Source organism: Neolamprologus brichardi, chromosome 7 (genome assembly GCF_056152115.1).
Source record: "Neolamprologus brichardi isolate AB-2024 chromosome 7, ASM5615211v1, whole genome shotgun sequence".
NCBI classification, from domain to species: domain Eukaryota; kingdom Metazoa; phylum Chordata; class Actinopteri; order Cichliformes; family Cichlidae; genus Neolamprologus; species Neolamprologus brichardi.
In genome coordinates this window covers 59,395,602-59,415,549 of record NC_142110.1, presented here as the reverse complement: position 1 = coordinate 59,415,549, position 19,948 = coordinate 59,395,602, and the positions used below count along the sequence as shown (strand labels likewise).

The 19,948-nt window shown below is 39.3% G+C and overlaps 1 protein-coding gene across 2 annotated transcripts; it reads left to right on the top strand.

Moving 5' to 3' along the window:
* Positions 1-1,166: 1,166 nt before the first annotated feature.
* ash2l (ash2 like, histone lysine methyltransferase complex subunit) lies at positions 1,167-19,443 on the top strand. Of its 2 annotated transcripts, XM_006797326.3 has the most exons (17): positions 1,167-1,228; positions 2,227-2,284; positions 2,366-2,511; positions 2,607-2,695; positions 2,801-2,895; positions 3,643-3,738; positions 4,649-4,744; positions 4,837-4,912; positions 6,760-6,777; positions 11,871-11,970; positions 14,664-14,881; positions 15,693-15,860; positions 17,680-17,873; positions 18,309-18,401; positions 18,495-18,593; positions 18,686-18,745; positions 18,829-19,443. In XM_006797326.3, the coding sequence occupies exons 1-17, from the start codon at positions 1,170-1,172 to the stop codon at positions 18,934-18,936; spliced, it is 1,773 nt and encodes a 590-aa protein (XP_006797389.1). In that variant the 5' UTR covers positions 1,167-1,169; the 3' UTR covers positions 18,937-19,443. The 2 variants fall into 2 exon arrangements, with proteins under 2 accessions (XP_006797389.1, XP_006797390.1); XM_006797327.3 differs by lacking the exon at positions 6,760-6,777.
* Positions 19,444-19,948: the final 505 nt, after the last annotated feature.

Here is a 19,948-nt window from a genome sequence, read left to right as displayed (position 1 = left end):
GAATGGACATTAGACCAGTGGAAATCTGTGCTTTGGTCTGATGAGTCCAAAATCTTTGGTTCCACCCACCATGTATTTGTCCGACTGAGAAAATGTAAATGGATGGTTTCTACATGCATGGTTCCCATCGTGAATCACAGAGGAAGAGGTGGGATGAGGTGTGTGTGGATGCTTTGCTGGTGACATTGTGAAGGCACACTGAACCAGCATAGCTACCACAGCATCCTGCATTGACATGCCATCCCATCCGGTTTGCGTTTAGTTGAACCAGTTTGACCAAGAAGAAGAGTAATGCTGTGCCAGATGGCCTGGCCTCCACAATCAACTGATCTAAACCCAATCAAGATGGTTTGGGATGAGATGGACCACAGAGTAAAGGCAAAAGGGCCAACAAGGGCTGAGCATCTCTGGGAACTCCTTCAAGTATCTACCTCATGAAGCTCATTGAGAGAATGCCAGGAGTGGGCAGTAATCAAGCAATCTATTTTGAAGAATCTAAAATATAAAACATGTTTTGAGTTATTTCAAACTTTTTTTTTTACTATATAATTCCATATGCATTCATTCATAGTTTTGATGCCTTCAGTGAGAATCTGCAATGTACAACCCATGAAAGTAAAGAAAAACAATGAGGTGTGTCCAAACCTTTGACTTGTAGTAAATTTCATTAAAGACGTAAAGACTATTTTTAAACTTGTTGAATTGGATCAGATACCCACAATTAGAAAACTAAAATATTTCAACTCCTAACATGGATTTTACAATTTACATTTTAAAATTTTAAATGAAATTTTTCCAATTAATGATTTTATTAGGCTGAGACTTGAAGTTGATTCAAATGGTTGTACTGTTATAGTGAATGTAAAAATAAATAAATAGAGAGAATAATCACAATTCGACTGTTTCTAATGAATAGAGAACAAAAAAACAAACAAAAGCAAAAAAACAACTTTAACCTAACATGATTGTTTATGCTGCCCTTTAAATGTACAGCTGGATGTAATTTGTGCTTTTGATTGAGAATAGTTTGCCTTTGTTTGTTTGTTTTTTGGTAATTTTGTGTATGCAAGTTGAGTACAACTTCACAAATTTGAATTCCTGTGGCGCTGATTCACTAACCGGAAGCTGTCATCTTCTCGCGATGTTTTTTGTTGTTATTGATTCGAAACATGGCGTCCGAGGTAGAGGCGGGCATTGCTACTGCAGCCGAACCTGAGTCCGGAGAAGGGTATGTGCGCCTGAAGCAACATTTTTATTGTTTGTGTAGATTGTATAGAATTTTTAGGTTATATTGCGGATTATATGTGTACATATAACCCGCATTAATTAGCATTAACGTTCTGTTTTATCAGAAACAATGTTAGCAAACTGGCTAAACTTGCTAACTAGCGTTAGCTTTTCTTAAACTTACAGCTTAAACGCTAATGTTAGAGTTTAAGCTAGATTTATGGTCCCGCAAATGTGTCCATCCGCGTACACGTTTGCCAGCATCTGCATCTGCAGGTCCATGATTTCCACTGTAGTACAAGCGTGTACAACACCGGAATAGAGCAGGGAGCAATACAAGAGTTTACCGGGGACCATTAAACCGTGCCAAAACCCAAATATCAAAAATTATAGTACGAGTAGCACAGAGTGTGGTTGCAGTGACACTTTTTTAAATTGTTTTATGCATTCGATTTCTATTCAGGTTTAACTTTGCTTTTCTCCGTCGCTAGCTAACGGACCAACAACAACACATGCGAGAGTGTCTCATAGACCGGTTGTAAGACATTGCACACCGCCTCCATCTGACAGCAGAGCTCAATGCGGCCATAAATTCTGCTTAAATTCCTGACCTACCGAAAAGCGTACGCAGACGGACACATAAAGCCAGTTTGAAAGAGAAAGCAGCTTTACACCAACAGACCCTACACTGCGTGGTCTGCTGACAAACACGAAAAATCTGGAAATCACGACTGAAGACTTCTATCTTTTGACTTTATGTGGAAAATAGCAATTTTCTTTAGCAGTATGCTTTTGATTAAAAGAAAAACTAACAAAGGGAAAACAAGTGAGCATGTACTAGCTGAAATAAGATCCCTTCATGGATGGGTAAACCTTGGTTTTTCTTTAAAAAAATAAACATTTCTATTATAAAGTTAATAAAATTATTGCACTTCTCTTATGGCTGCTTTTGCATGTATAATAATTGTTGGATCATCTGATTTGTCCATTGATGTTCAGGGAAACTGCATTTGGAGTGCTACCGACCATGGAGACTGAATCATCTAATGGCAAAGAGGTAATGGTACTGAGTTATATAACTGCTAAGGCTTTGTTTTGTAAATTCTTGCATTTAATTATCTTAGTTTGATTATTTCAGGAGGCAGCTGGTGAAGGCTCAGAGGCTGCTGACGCTCTCACTGGATCAGGAGATGAGGAGAGTGGCAGGCAGCTGGGAGAGGTGGAGCTGCAATGTGCTTTGTGCATGAAGTGGTTCACTGCTGACACATTTGGCATCGGCACAGAGTAAAGCTATATTTTGGTAGCTGGTCAGTACAATATCAGCAGCTATGTAATGGTCCTGACAGCTTTCATGCTCCAGTCTTTCTCCTCCTCTACAGGACCTGTCTTCCCTTTATGACCAATTATGTGTTTCACTGCAACGTGTGCCATCACAGTGGTAACACATATTTTCTCAGGAAACAAGCAAGTATGTGTGCCATGTGCTTTAACCAGCTAATAACCTTTCTGAAGCTTTAAGATCGTAACTTACTCTGTGTTTTGAATGACTGACAAAGCGCTTTTTGTTTCTCAGACCTGAAAGAGATGTGTCTCACAGCTCTTGCTAACCTGACATGGAGATCCAGAACACAAGACGAGCATCCAAAGACCATGTTCTCTAAAGACAAGGTACGTGTAACTGTTTTTGGCTTTTCCAATGATATTACACTTATAGGATAGCCATTAGTCTTGTAAGTAGGTGTATTAAACTGTTGCCTTCCTATTCCAGACATAGTAGATGTTCATGGAACAGTTTTAAATTCTGAGTAATGCTAATCTTTACTTAAATTACTGTTGTCGAGTTTGTTTCTTGACGCGCACTGAGTATATGAAAACTGTGGGTCAGGCAGTAGAGCAGGTCATCTACCACCTACAAGAGCCATCTCCAGCTCCTTCAATATTCCTAAGGGTTAAAGGATGGACTATAGAACTGTATTAAAGTGGGTGTGAATGGGTGAATGAGGTTTGTGGTATACAAATCCCAGTCCAGTTAATTTCCTAAATCATAATGGGAAATGAGCACAAACATGTATAAACACACACTGGTGGATGGTCATCTCAGGCGAGCCATGGGAGGTCAGACGGTAGTGTACCTTTTGTACCAGTTTTAAGCTGGGAAAAATGGGGCCAGTTGCATCAGAAGGGGAGCTGAATGTAAAATCCTTTACAAATAAATTAAGTGACTTAAACTTATTCAAGGGAGGCAGATGATCTGCTGTGGTGACAACCTATTAAAAGGGAGCAGGGGGAAGAATTCAAGCTTATGGACATTTATGTGAAAGAATTATTGTTTACCTTTTTTTAACTTGTTGAAGCCCTCCTAAATTCTAGGATTAATTAATTTTCAATTTTCTTTTTTATTTTTTTTTGTTACAGGATATCATCCCATTTATTGACAAGTACTGGGAGTGCATGACAACTCGACAGAGACCCGGGAAGCTCACCTGGCCAAACAATATAGTGAAGACGATGGTACAGTCACTGCTTTAAATTCTCTTTTTTTATTAAAAAACAAAACAAAAGACAAACCATGTCCATGTGAAGACAGCACAGTTAGGAAAAAACCCAGAATCAGAATACTTTAATAATCCGTAAGGGAGTGATGTGGGTTACAGTTGCTCCAAGACAATAACAGTAACAGACTAAATTAATTAAATAGTATAATATATTACAAAGTTTACAAATGTAAGAAATATCACTTAAATATACAAATAGCTCAATTTAAATATCAAGAATATTACAGAGGTGAAATATATATGATTGACATTTACCTTTAACCTGTTAAACTTTGTCATTTGTTATTTTACTGTAGAGCATGTGCAAAAGGGTGTAACTGTTGCAGATTAGATGGAGGAGTTGTACAAAGAGAGAGCCACATGGAAGGAATGATTTTCTGTGTCATTCAGTGGTGCATTTTGATAATCTCACTGTCTTACTGAACATGCTCCTGTGACTGGCCAGCCTCTCTGGCACCAACCTAAGGAAGTCCAGCTCCGTCCCCACAACATTAATGGCATTGTGGATGACCTTATTGAGTCTGTTGGCATCTGCGACCCTCAACCTGCTGCCCCAGCATGCAACGTCATAGAGGATGGCACTGGTCACAACAGACTCGAAAAAGTCCTGAGCATTGTCCAACAGATGTTGAAAGACCTCAGCTGCTTTAGAAAATAGTGTAGAGTGCAGTGACGTGTTTTTAACCCAGTCCAGTTTATTATCTATGTGTACTCTGAGGTATTTATAGAAATGTTGTTTAACCATTCTTATAACTATCCACCCTGCTGCACTGCTATATCATGACCAGGTATCCTTATATAAATAAATATGTAATGATTATTGAAATGTTGTAGTATTAGTATTGAGTAGAACTTTTATTTTCCAGTGCAAAGAGCGCGATGTTTTCCTGGTGAAGGAACACCCTGATCCAGGCAGTAAAGACCCTGAAGAGGAGTACCCTAAATTTGGCCTTTTGGACCAGGTATTTTATTCTGTTATTTGTTGCACACTGGAGGGGCATTTTGTTGCATTTAAAAAAAAATACAGTGTGTAAAATATGTATTTCTTGTGTAGGACCTGGGAAACATTGGACCCTCATATGACACACAGAAACAGACTACTGGTACTCCCATGGCTGGTGGACTCAATGGTAAGGGTGCAAAACAATATTCCAAACTGTAATAATGATAAGCACAGATTACAGTTCTGTTATATAACATTGTGTGTTAAAGAAAAAGAGGGAAAAATATTTGCAGGTGGTTTCACACCCACAGTTTGATTCGTTTTTTGTTCACTTGACATTAAACAGACATTTTGGACAGATTTAACAGCTGTCATCCTGCATGCAGCAACAACTCTCACAGTTGCACATGTAAAGATAACATTTTGGAGATGTCACAGCAGATGATGGTGCACTTTATCGAATTTGACATGTTTATCATCATTAACAAGAAACTTATTGCAGGCATTATAATCTGGCTCAGCCAGCATATAATGTTTATAACTCTGTAGCAATCAGAATTATTGTCTGAAGGCCATGAGAAATGCCCAACAGATTTCCTTTTCCAAGTGGATCATTACAGCTGAAGAGGTTCAGTGTTTTTAGTGCGTATGCCCAACAGGGTTGGATGTATATTTATATCCATATATAAGTCACACTCAAGAGAAAAGAACATAATCAGGAGTAAATAATTTCATTTCAAGGGCACAAGTATTCATTGTTATTTGCACAAATAAATTCTTCACGTGTAAATTAAACAGGCTGCAGGTGTAGAACTCTGCAGCCAAACACACAAAGATGCTATCACACATGTGAGAATGTCTTTTTGCGAACTCTGCAGAGAATTCATGCTTTTGCAGCTCAGTTCTCTCGCGAATCAGAAGGAAAAGATATGATCACACAGGTGGTCCATTAATGTTGTGAAGGAGCTCATGCTGAACATTGAAGTGTCAGAGGAGGATGTTAGGGATGGGGTGAGATGGAGGCAGGTGATTTGCTATGGCAACCTCTCAAGGGAGCAGCTGAAAGAGAAGATATATTCATTAAATTGTTAAGAGGTCACTGTTATACTAACTGGGCAAAATGTGCAGAAGCATGTAATAGCAACTTTTCTTTTGCTAAAAAATTAAAGCTTTTGCTCAGTTATTCCACTGTTTGTGGATTCATTTATTGGTTAGGCGTAATGTTTTCAGGTTTGGGGCTAGAGATTTTTTTTGAGCAAGTTAACCACCTTATCTTGATTGACTGTCATCCTCTTGGTCACAGCAGTGACAAAAAAAGCCTAGCTTTTGAAATGACTTCTTGCTTTCCTGTGCTCTCTCTCTCCCTCAGATTTTCATTGGTCATACAAGCACTGAGGTCTCAGTGAAGGAGAGTGATGTACAGTGTGTTAGAGCAAGCTTGTGTTGATTAAAACTTTCTCTGCTGCAGTCACTCTAACATAAAAAAATGTATTTTGATTGGGCTTTTTTTCACCATAGAACTGGATAAAATTTTCTTGGATACATGCCAAGGCCCTCCTTTTCAGGCAGAGTTGGTTAGGTTTCATTTGTACCAGAGTTTGACAGCTTTCACAAACTGCTGGCATCTATCATAGTAAACCCTTGATTACAATTTCCATGTCCTCCAGGGTTTGCTAGGGTCCAAGTGATATATATTTTGCCATCAGATGGTGAGTGTGAGGGCAGGGAAGACCTTGATGTGCCTGCCTATTGTTTTTTGTTTGTCTTCTCCCCCCTTTTGCTACCTGACTTGTCCACAGAGAAGTGAACATCAATCTGAGTGTAACAGGAATGACTACTTGGCCATTGTGTCTCTACCTTTCCATGTTCATGTCCACAACAGAGTATAATCAAGGCGTAAGAGTGTGACTAAACTGAACCAAATGGGTTGGGTGTGAAATCAGCCTTACATGAATAATGAGCTGTAAACTCCCCAAACTCAATCAAATGGTGTAATATGTGATTCCCATAGTGATTCTGTGCATTATGTTCCAGGTGGATCTTCTTTCTCAGGTGAATATGTGGTGTGTTGGCATCTGGAGTAATTAGTGTGGGGTTTGTGTGTGTGTGTCATAACTTCTCTGGATAGAAGTTGGCCCAAATGTTCCAATCAGACTTTCCTGTGTAGCACAAACCAACCCAAACTGATCCCCAAAAAGCATCTTGAGGGCAACTTCATCCACATCCAGTTGTAACCTCCCTGTTTGCTCTCTGCATCTGTTTGGTCTCCCACCCACCTTCTAAAAAGCTTTTACCCTCATTTGTGAATCTTCCTTGTCTCTGGCTTGCTGCTAATGAGCTCTGAAATCCTTCAAAATCTCCCGACTGTAATGGCACTCTGCCCTTCCAAAGTGCAATGGCTGCAAGAACAGATTTTCATTTTTGATTTGCTATTGGCTTTTACCCAATGCTTATTAGCCTCATCCTTTTCAATTGCCTCCATCTCAAGTTTTGTGTCACAGGTCTGGAGCCATAAAATTACTTTAAAAAGATAAGCTCGACAGCAAAGGAAAAAACCCCCAAAATGACAGGTTTTAGAAATTTCTAGAAACAAGCTATACAAAAAATCCTACAGTAGTGTGAAAAATTAATAACTTTCTTGCATTTTATTTACTGAACAATTGTGTTCAATAAATGAAATGGAAATTGTGAAAATAATGTCTAGATTAGAATCTTTAATCTTTGTAGTTTGTGATGATCAAATATTTTAACATCGCGATGAATTTTAAAAATTAGTTGTTGTTGGCATTAAGCTGTACTTGCAATGGGATGTTTATAATATGCATTTATTACTTCAGCTCACACCTACATTCAGTGGTTAAACCTGTAGTTCACAAATAGCCTTTTTCCATTAGTACCTACTTGGGTTGGCTTGACATGGCTCGACTCGGTTTGTAGGGTTTAATAAATGGTACCAGGTATTTTCTTTAGTACCACCTCTGCTGGGGTTCCAAGCAATCTGAGGCAAAAATCTGACGTCAGCATACTACGTGCCAATGATGAGTGTCTCTCCTTTGTGAAAATCAACACCAATTTTGAAACCCGGCAATGAGGGGGCAATAAAATAAGAACACTGTGGTCCCAGAATCTGACAAAAAGCCAAACACTGAGCAGCAGGTATACCGTGGACTCAGCGTCCTCCTTTGTTGTGGGGTTTGTGTTGCATGCAAATGAGTCACGGGACCTTTGACTATGTTGCTATAATGACCCCATGTACATTTGGTGGTATTCAATTGTAATGGAAAATGACCAAAACTGCAGATATGCGATTAGGTACTAGTGGAAAAGACCTATAATTTAGTTAAAAGTAAAGTCAGGTAAAGTAAAAGATGTCCAGATGTATATTGAACAACTGAGTAACACGTTAGAATTGGAGACAAAAATTTGACTTAAAAGTTAGAAAATTAAGAACTGAGTTATGTGCAGCTACTGAGAAGCCATCACTTGGATCACTAAACTTATTGGTAAGTGGGCATGTTTGGTTAGTTCTTGTTTACCTTAGAGCACTTAATTTTGACTTTCTATTTGTGTTTGGAGGAATGAGTTGAATCAAGCACGGTGGCACGGTGGTTAGCACTGTTGCCGCACAGCAAGAAGGTCCTGAGTTCAATTCCAACATCAGGCCGGGGTCTTTCTGTGTGGAGTTTGCATGTTCTCCCCGTGTTTGCGTGGGTTCCCTCCGGGTACTCCGGCTTCCTCCCACCGTCCAAAGACATGCAGCTTATGGGGATAGGTTAATTGGATAATCCAAATTGTCACTAGGTGTGAATGTGTGAATGAAAGTGAGTGCGAATGGTTGTCTGTCCCTGTGTGTTGGCCCTGCGACAGACTGGCGACCTGTCCAGGGTGTACCCCGCCTCTCGCCCTATGACAGCTGGGATAGGCTCCAGCGCCCCCCGCGACCCTGAAAAGGATAAGCGGAAGCTGGATGGAGTTGAATCAAATGAGTAGGTCTTGTTACATTTAATTTACATTTTGCCAGACCGATGTGGCAAGGTCACATCAAAGAGGCATTAGAGGCTCATAGTATTTGGAAAATGCCACATATCTCATGGACTAATTCCTGCCTTTTTGTGTCTGCTGTCCTTCCTGTGTACTCCAGATGCTGAATAAGCTGCTTTCTCCATTTGTGTGTGTATGCTTAGTGGTGGTTTTGGCAATATTATTATAAAAAAAAAAAACAATAGTTGTTTATCAGATAGTAATATTGAGCAGCAAACATTTGTCTTTAAAGTCATTTACACATATTTATTGCAACTTGTTTTCAATGGCTGTCTGTCCACAAATTCACTGCTGCTTTATCTGTACTCTGGCCTTTGGGTTCAGTTACACCAACAGCACTTGAGCTAAGTCAGTCATAACTTACTGTAACTTCTTGTGTAGCCCCGGTTCTCAAAGCAGCACATGTTAGATGTTTCACTTGGAGATGCACATTGCTGGGTATTCTTCAGAAGCATTATACCAGTCCTGATCTGCTGATGATCACAACAACTGTTGGGCTAAACCACTCACCCTTATATAGCTTGCTCTATTGCACAGTCTGGACAAAAATGAGGAGGGAGGACCAGCGTGTTGTGGCACAGATGCCCCTTAAACAGGGCTGCTAAACAACAAGTAAAATGAGCTTGCAGACCAACTGGCACCTGCAGCCCCTGACTCATATAAACACTGATAAGCCAACCCAGTAAATGAAAAGTTGAAGAACTTTGCCGAAAACTCTTTTTCCTGCACAAAAAAAGCATTCGAAATGCAAACAGGACACATATTATTCTTTAGACGAAACCAAAGGAGACATGGAGAGATAAAAGGCACATATGAACCAATCATGTTAGGAAATTAATGCTCTCCCCTTGCAGAGGCCCAAATCACTGCTAAGTCTCCAGAGGCCATCTGGGGGCCCCTTTAAAATGAAAATATTTTTTGAAAAAGGACATGCAGGATGGTTGGCCAGCTGTTTTATCCCCAAACCCTACATGACAAATAGTAATAGCAGCCCAGTAAACTTTAAATGTGCTTGTCAATCAGGTCTTAAAAGAATGACAAAAAACTACTCAAACCAGACATGGAAAGGGAATGTGACACCAATCCTCATTCTCTGTTTACAATTTTAAAGGGATCTGGTGGATCCCTAAACATTTAAAATGGTGTTAAACCCTGTGGAAGGCCATCGGCTCTTGCACTTTTCAGCTTGTGCAACCAGTGTGAACGCAGTTCCCCCTAACATTTGAACATTTACTGATTACCCTTCCTGTAAACTGCCCCAGCTGGACAAGCTTGATTCCACAGTGACTGCTCTCTGAGACTGCACGGTGCCCACTGGGACTGCTTGCGTCAGAAAAGCTGGATGTCAATGCTATTGTGCATTCTACTGTTACAATTACTCTTTTTTGCTGTGCACTGGGCTAGGTCTGAGATATGACACCCAGCACTTAAAACTCCCTCCTCTGTACCCAGCTGAATCAGACTACAAGGGTACCTGATGCTATAAGCCCCAGTAACAAATGCATAATCTGAAGGTACCCATTTGTGCAGGTGGTAAAGAATGAGGCACACTCTGAATGCCTTCACTTTAGTAAAGGAAATTGAGTGTCTTTTAAACTGTCTACTTCCCATTACCCCAAACCTGTTGCCAAAGATGGCTGCCCCTGCCTGAGCCTGGTTCCTCCGAAGGGTTTTTCCTCTTAAAAAGAAGTTTCTCCTTCTCACTGACACCAAGTGCTTGCTCAAAGGGGTTCATTCGATTCTTGGGGTTTTCTCTTTATTGTTGTAGGATCTTTACCTTACAATATAAAGTGAGGCAGTTGTTGTTATGATTTGGTCATATATAAATGGAATAGAATTTAATTGAGTTCACGGATAACCCAGAAAAGTTATGTTGTTGACAACGTTTTCTGTGTTTATAGAAATGCTCAGGTAGGTCAGATGCATCATGACAGCAGTGACGCAGCCTTCTGCTCTGAACATGTGAGAAGGAGCAAGTCATCTAAAAGTGTAGCTAAAAAACTTGCCTAGTGCCTCAGGACACTGTTGTTGCTGCTTCAGTGCAGTGTACAAAAACAATGGAACTAAGGGATTGGCCAAATGGCAGCACAGTGTACTTGTGACAGGCGCCTCAGATACCTGCTGTCAGGGGAATAGATGAGATGTATAATTATATGTCCTATAGGTCAACAGATGTAAACCAGTTTCCCTGGTGCGTTAGGCATCTCAGAGATACATGAGTGACCATCCCAAATTTGTATGTTGTGAGTAAACTGTTCAGACCCTGCAGAACAAGGCAAATGCTGCCCTATGTTCACCAAATGTTTATAATCACCTTGATCTTTTCCCACACATGCCTTCTGTGAGACTGATACCTCTTCCAGCAGCTCCAGTAAGACTGGGGATAACTGGTTTGCTGGTATTCTTTGTTACCCCAGCAAGCCAAGTAATATTCAGCCTGTAATGTAGCACATTTGCAGACGTTCTACATATCCGTCCTAGCTGTGGGGGAGTTTGGTGCGCTGTCCTCTTTACCTCAAGGGGAAATGAAAATTTCATGCGTCATCCTCCCAGTTGGATATGAGGAGCTGTGAGGTGTTCTCATAGTAATCCTCATAATCTCCAATGCCTCATTCAGTGGTGCCAATGTGGCAAGGTCCATTTGTGGTTAAACTTCCACAACTCCTTGTCATCACTGTCAGTCAACATGTCAGCCCAGAGTCGACTCAGGATTGCAGGAGGGCACTGTCATTTCTGCAGATTTCTGCACCAAACTAGTGAAAGAAAAGACCAACCTAGTAGTTAAGGTCAGGTTCAGTAAATACCAGTTGGTGTAATCAGACCTGAAGACTAGTGCCTGCAGTACTGTAAGTCTTTATATGTCCACTACACCTAGGTAGAGCTAAGCTAATGGAAAGCTAATTTAAGACGCCGGCCCTGCAATAAATCCTCCTTTCATGAATATTGGTTGAGATTGATGAGAGGGGAGAAAAGCTGACATAAGGAAAATTTCTTGCAGGACTGCGTGAGAAATTGGCATCTAAGTGTATATTGCCTTTGCTGCTGTCTGGCTGTTTGTGTGCCTGTGTGGGTTCATTTGAATAATCTATCTTATGTTCTTGAAGGTGCTTTGGCCCCTGGCCCAGGAAAAGGAAGAGGTGCCAAACGTAAACAACAGCAGCAACAAGAGGGGACGGCTGCAGGAGCAGCTAAGAGAACTAGGAGGTACTAACTGTCCTGTATTATAATATTGCACTGTTGTATGTTCTGTCTGTTATGTGTCATGTATAACAACTGGGAGGCTTGTGTTTATTATATACTCAGTTATCACTATAACATCAGCAAAGTTTATTTAAATGTGATGAATCAACTAATGTCAAATACATATTGCATAGCTAAGTTATAGCTATCTGGCTATATGCCTGCATGATGGCCATTACTGTTGAAAACAAATATAAGATATGCATCTTTGCTTACATTATATGATTTGGTGATTGCTAAAATCCATTTAGTTGGTGAGGTAATTTGGCAAACTAGCAATTCTAGCATTTCCATTCTGGTTGAAGAATTCCTCAAAGTGACAGGCATAATGTCCAGGGGAAATACTTTGGGACAAAGTCAACATGGGCTTTTTTTCTTCTTTTTTCCCCCAATAGGTGAGCATTAATCAACCAGCTTAGTTTATGTTTGCAGTTAAAGGCAACCAAGGGAGTTTGATTTCTGAGTCTATTTAAGTTTTAAGGTTTAGGTAAGTCTATTCGGACACTGGGCCTCATTTATTAAAATTTCCGAGGAAATGTTCTTACCGTGTGCAAAAAACTGGATTCCACACAAAATTACTGTTGAAATGATTAACTGCACATATTTGGTGAAGTTAATCATACATCTATTTTGTTCTCACCACATGCATATCATAGTAAATCAGAATCATTCAGAACCAACAGCCTTGTGCACTCTCCATACAATTTGCATGTTGCCCTGCCTCCATTTCATAATATAAGTACATACTTTTGAGTGATGTTGTTGTAAGAGAAGCCTGTACCTCTAAGGCAAAATATAAGCAAAAAAATCTGTCCCAGAAAATTTAATGGTAGTTTTGCAGGTCCACGTAGACATCCGGAAGAAACCGCTTTCCAAAGTGTAAGTGACAGTCATTTAAAAATAATAATAAAAAGCAACACTGAAAACAGTACATGAGTGATTACGGACTTTGTGATGAATGGCGATATCATCACCCCGACTGCAGGGAATATACTTTCTTCTCACATGTTCATCACTCTTACTCTTTTCTGGATTATTACCTAGTCAGCAGCTCACTGTTGAGACACTGTTTCAGACAGTTAGATACACCCAATAGCTGTCAGCGATCATGCTCCTGTGTCTTTAATGCTAGTACCGGTAATTAAGAAGGTCATTCCGCCAAGTAAAAACTGGAGATTTAATAAATCATTGCTTAAAGATGAAAGAGAAAGAAGAAAAAAGAAAACAAATATTCAAGAATTAGAGGAAACCAATAAATCCTTTTCATTTCATTCATTTAGTTGATTCTCAATATGATAAACTTCTCAGATTAGCTGGCAGGAGGTCTTATCATCTTTTTGAAGATGCCCACTACTTTTGAGGAGACCACTCTGCAGGCAGGAGGATCTGCCAGAGGTGGAGGGGCTGGATGGGCCTGGACCCCCCTGTCCTTGTTGGATTTTGGGGAATTTATTAAAAAAAACATAGCTTGTAGGGCATTTTGGTTATGGATATATAACAAATATATAGTTACCGTATTTCCCGGACTACAAAGCGCACCAGAATATTAGCCGCACAAGCTAAAATCAGGGGAAAATCCTGTTTTGGACATACATTAGCCGCACCTGACTAAAAGCCGCAGGTGTTTCAATGTTGACTTATCATATGTAAGAGAATATGCACAAAGGGAATTGTCAGGAAAGAGATGGCTGTTTGGAGACACACCCCTTTTATTAATATTTTGAAAAACAGGTTATGGGTACATATTTGCATAACTTTTTAGGTATATGCACAAGTACCGGTAATTACAAGTACCTAACATGTACTGTGCTTCATAAATGAGTAACAAATGTAGTACATAACAATAACCCACAGCACACCAGAAAAATAGATTCGGACTACCTTTTAGGCTCAGGTGCAGTGACACGGCTTTAACAAGAAGAAAAGTCATTCACCACCATCTTTCTCTTCTTCCTGCGCACTAAAACCACCAAAGTCCTCTTCTCCAGTGTCAGATACGAACAGGCTCAGGATGGCTTCATCATCCACTCTCAGCTTCTTTCCTTCGTTGTCACTTTCAAAACCAAACAAATCTTCGTTGTCAGTGTCAGAGTCGAACACCCTCAGAAGGGGTCCAGCCCTTCGAAATCCGTTGGTGATCATGGATGTTTTCACACTTTTCCACGCTGTCAGATTCCACCGGTGGAGTTGAGCATAACTTGCTTTTTGCAAGTTTATCGCCGCTCATCATCCACGCCTCCCGCTGAACGCGTAGCGCTACTTTGAAGTTTGTTTTTCGCGCTACTTGTACGGCACTATGTTGCCTGGCGGATGGACATGTGACCAACATACCACTCTTGAACCCCGATACGGTGTATCTGATCACATGCCCTTCCGCCAGGCAACGTAGTGCTGTACAACAGCGGAACAAACAAAACAAATTGTCTTATGATATCACAAAAATCATGGACAATCCATAGAAAAGCCGCACCTGACTAAAAGCCGCAGGGTTCAAAGCTTGTGCAAAAAGTAGCAGCTTATAGCCCGACAATTACGGTATATAGATGTCATAGTTATCTCTATGCATTTTTCTAATGCAAATCTGTTTTGTTCCTCATGCAACTTTAACACGTGCATGCTACCATTAAATTACAACTGGTCATTCTATCTCTTTGCAGCGACCCTCTGTTCTCTGCTCAGCGGCTGCCTCCTCATGGTTACCCACTGGAGCACCCATTTAATAAAGATGGCTACCGTTATGTCCTAGCAGAACCAGACCCGCATGCTCCAGACCCAGAGAAGCTCGAGTTGGACTGTTGGGCAGGCAAACCCATACCTGGTGATCTGTACAGAGCCTGTCTGTATGAGAGAGTGCTGCTGGCCTTACATGACAGAGGTATGGGTTTCAAGGATGTTCTGTTTTCTTCGTATGAACAATACTGTGCACAAGGCTTGAGCCACCCTTGAGTTCATTGTATTTTGTTAAGTATTTTGTTTCAGGCAGTTTATTGAAACATGGACAACGAAAATGTAAATTCATTATATGAGGCAGAGTGTAGTCAAGAAGTTCAAGAAGTTTGAAAGTCGATATTTGGTATGGATATCTTTTTTCTTTAAAACAGCCTGAACTCTCTTTGGCAGCTTCTTTGTTATTCATTTTCACAGTCCTCGGGAGTAGTTTATCTGGCATCTGATGCAAAGTTGTTACCTACAGTGAAATTTGACCCCTTCCAACTAAACATACTGTTGAAACCACAAACATCATATTGGAAACCACAAACATCATATTGGAAAGACAATGTGATGTTTGTGCTAAAAGTATAAGGATCACAATGTCTTTAGGGACAAAAAGTACCTAAAGATATAACTGAAAGTTGGTCCTTTGCTAAGTTTTCTGTTATGCTTAGGCTCAACACTGAATCATCCCTCAACTTAGAAACTAATGAATGTTTGAATCATTCATAGGTGAGTTGCTTAACAAATTTTCCTCTGAAAATTTTCTGGTACAAAGACTGAAACTGAATCCAAAAGTAGTTAATATCTTGATGTTCAGAAAGTACAACTGTTGCTCAACACCACTTTTAAAAAACAAATTACTAAAAAGTCTGGTTCCTTGAACACAAAATGGAGTGAGATTATAGGTGACTCAAGACTTTTCATGGCACTTTACTTTATGCTGTGTATGAATAAGTATGTTTATGTTGCAGCGCCTCAGTTGAAGATCTCTGATGACCGGCTGACAGTGACTGGGGAGAAGGGTTACTCAATGGTCCGAGCTTCCCATGGCGTCCGGAAAGGCGCCTGGTACTTTGAGGTGTCTGTTGATGACATGCCTCCAGAGACCGCAGCCAGACTTGGCTGGTCTCAACCACTTGGTCAGTAGTGCTTTGTACTCATACAAATATGATTACATTTACATCTACAATATAGTTTGTGTACAGAGTAGAAAGACATATACAATGTCATTAAAATAATATATAATTATAAAGTCTCATCAATTGACTGTAGATCAGATTAATAAGAGTTTACAAGGTTATCATAGTTCAGTAAAGCTAAACTAAAAATACAAACTTGGGTGTGGAAAGATATTTTTGTTAACTTGTATAAGAATAAAAACTAATTTAGAGAAATTATATAGTGTATCTGAAAAATTAACTAAAAAGAAATGTATATTTTGTGCATTGAGGCAGAAATGTCATCATTGTGGGTCAATATCATTTAAGTGTATTGTGATAGCCTTCATTCTGATTTAAAAACTAAAACTATAGAAACAATTGTTTGTTACAAAAACTAACAGTGGTCAGTAGAAAATCACTATATAAGAACCAGTCCATTTAAAATCTACAATGTGAGAAGTGGCAACCCGTTCATAGTGTATACTAGAGCAGGGCGATATGACCAAAAATATTTATCACGATATACATTTGAAAATGTGCGATAACAATATAACTGACGATATAATTGACACTAGACAAAATACTTTACAAGTCCATAACTTTATTAGTGCAAAAAAAACCCATCAATGTATTTTCACTTAAACAAGCAGCTGTTTTTTTTTTTTATGTGCATTAAAGTTATATAAAAATTTAACAGTGCAAATGCTAATTCCTTGTTGACAGTTTAACCAAAAGACATTTCCAGTGGAAATTGGGCAACATATCCTCAGCATAACCATGTATAATATCCACAAAACTTAAAAAGAGGTTATACACACAATACGGTAATATTATGTCGAAGCACAGTACGTATCACTCCATGAGGCTCCTGCCTACGATAGCCATAATGCTCCGACAATCCATCAAGCGGTGCGGGTTCGTAGCTTAGCAAAGTCATACTAAAACATTTGACAGATTTTTGAGCGCCGTGTACCACATAAAATCGTTTCCAGGTCAGTAAACACAACCAGAATTCATACATAAGGCACACGGGATTATAAGGGGCACTGTCGATTTTCAGAAAAATCAAAGGATTGATTTTTAGTGTGCCGTATTTTCCAAAAAAACACGGTAATAACGACGGCCCACTAGCATGCTCTACCAAAAATAGTGCTTTGCTGTGTATCTGACGGACAAAAGCTAAACCAGTTCCACACCACTGAAGTTGCAACATTTTTACAAACCAATTCTGGTTCATCTGTTTCATTCAACGATCCGCTTTCGTCCGCCATGCTTTTTCTGCCATGTGCCTATGAAAACAAAGGCACTGCACATGCGGGTTTTACCCATATTCTATCACGATATTTCATTTTCTTATCGTTGCCCAACATTATACCAGTATTACCGTGAACTGTATGATATGACCCAGCCCTAGTGTATACTGCGTCTTATGTAGTGACTGCGGGAACAGCCTTCAGCCACCTCTGTGACTCCTAACTAGATGGGAGGCTAAGAAATTCACAAACCTCAAAATTTTGTTTAATGAGTATCTGCCATTATTATGTATTGATATATACATCAGAGCAGGTCCTCTTTTTCCTTCCAGCTTTAAGGTTTGTTTGTCCTTACTCATGTTTCAGTTAATATATATTCCCTTCAATTTAAATAATAAATTGTGTTGTCACTCTTTACCAGAGTAATAGTGGATATCATTTTTTGGCATAATCTGACAGCCCTAATATAGAGTTAGATATTCAGCTGCTTTGACAAAATGTTAATACCACAATATGTAACATGTTGGATCTTATTTATAACTTAGGTAACCTGCAGGCACCTCTGGGTTATGACAAGTTCAGCTACTCTTGGCGCAGTAAGAAAGGGACGCGGTTTCACCAGTCACTAGGAAAACATTATTCCTCAGGCTACAGTCAGGGAGACACACTGGGCTTCTTCATAGAGCTGCCTGAAGACACAGAGACAGCGAAGGCTCTGCCTGATACATACAAGGACAAGGTAACCTCAGCTACATCAGCTGCACTTCTGATTTCTTCTTGTGTTGAGCATTGCATTTCTGTCACATGCAGTTGTATCAAAATGGTCCCAAGAAGAGAGAGCTTGGCTGTGTTTCATTTGTCCAACTCCCATTTTCTTACTTGCATCTCTTCTTTATGTTACTTATACAAGAGAGATATAAATGCCAATCAGATTTATACCTCTGGATACCACTGCCAGTATTTTTAAAGGAACAGCAACTGTTGGAATGATAGATGTGTTCCTCTGAGCCAGAATTTGTGTTGTAGAAATTACACAAATTAACAGTATTATTACTAGGCTGGAATAAATAAAATAATATATATTTATATTATTTGATTTTTTTTCTATTTTTCCTCATTATGTTTTCATGTCTTTCTTGGACTAGTTGCATCTAAAACCAGTTTCTCTTTTCAGGCACTAATTAAGTTTAAGAGTTACCTGTACTTTGAGGAGAAGGACTATGTGGACAAAGCAGAGAAAAGCCTCAAGGCAATGAGTCCCAGCAGGGTTAGAACATTTTTTCAAAATTAATTCCAGTGGAGAAAACCTACTGTCATTTTCCACTACCTACCTCTTATTGGCCCAGCTCTTGTTTTTCAGATGATTTTCTACAAAAATGGAGTGAACCAAGGTGTTGCCTTTGAAAACCTGTTTGAGGGCATCTACTTCCCTGCCATCTCACTATACAAGAGCTGCACAGTGAGTACACCTGCACATTTGATGATTTATTTGATTTTAAGGTTGGAAGGGTTTTTTTTTTTTTTTTTAAGTATACCCTTACCTCTCTTCAGGTTTCTGTCAATTTTGGACCCCACTTCAAATACCCTCCAAAGGATGTTAAGTACCAGCCGGTGAGAACTTCATACCTTTTAAGATTCCCAACTTTCTCCAAATGATCTTGAAACTTCCTGAGTCATTGTTTGATTACTTTTAGATGAGTGACATGGGCTGGGGAGCTGTGATCGAACACACTCTGGCTGACATGCTGTACCATGTGGAGACGGAGGTGGATGGACGACGTAGTCCTCCATGGGAGGGATGAAAACATTGAACTGACTATTCACACACCCCTGAGTCAAAAACATTGTTCGACCTTTAGATAGCCAAAATGAAAACACTTCGTGCCTGCAGTAAACTGTAGGTCAAATAAGCAGCATTTCAGCTCTTGCAATATTAAAATATCGTCAGCAGTATGGGCTGAATGAATTCTTCCTAGACATAAAACATTTAAAATGACACCTAACTGTGGGCTGCATATCATTGTTACCATAGGGAGAAGTTCCATATCAGGCTTTTCTGAATTAGTTTACTTATGGTGCTCCGGTTTCAAATGTGTATATTTTAAAGTTGTTATGCTTTAGAAAGATTTTAGTTCAACACATTTTTGGCACCATGAAGTTGTGTGTGTTGTTGCAGCCAAACAGAGCCAATTCACCATTTCACTTATTCTCTAAATGAAAGTCTTTGTTATTGGTTCTTTTGGATGAATTTTATTTGTTTGTGTTTTTTTTACACTGGGTTAAATTTAATTAAAAAATTCCACATCCAAGTTGATCTGATTAATTAAATCTGTTTTTTGTTGAATGGTCTTTTTGGTTCACCCAGCCTTTTTCTAAGGAGCTGCTTTACTGGTGAACTTTGAAATTATTTGTATCAATGATGTGCAAAGACTAATTTATACACAGTTTCTCTCCTATACTGTGTCTGAATGAGCTGTAATGAATACCATCAGTGACCCACTACCAAGGAAAATGTTCAATACCACTGGGAAGATTTTGACCCCATCCTGCAACAAAAGTAATGGCAAGGAATTCATGTCTTGAAAAAGGTATTTTTCCCAAATTAGAAGTCAGATTTAGGATTAAATTTATAGCTTTTATAAAGTTTTACAAAAAAAAATATTGCATTACAGAGAGTGAAGGTGAAATATATTTTAGAACCTATTAACACATGGTACAAAAAAACAGTATAATACCTATCATCTGAACAATTTGTTTATTGTAAAAGAAGAGCTTTGTGGAAAAGTTACAAATGTACTTTATCAAAAGTCACTG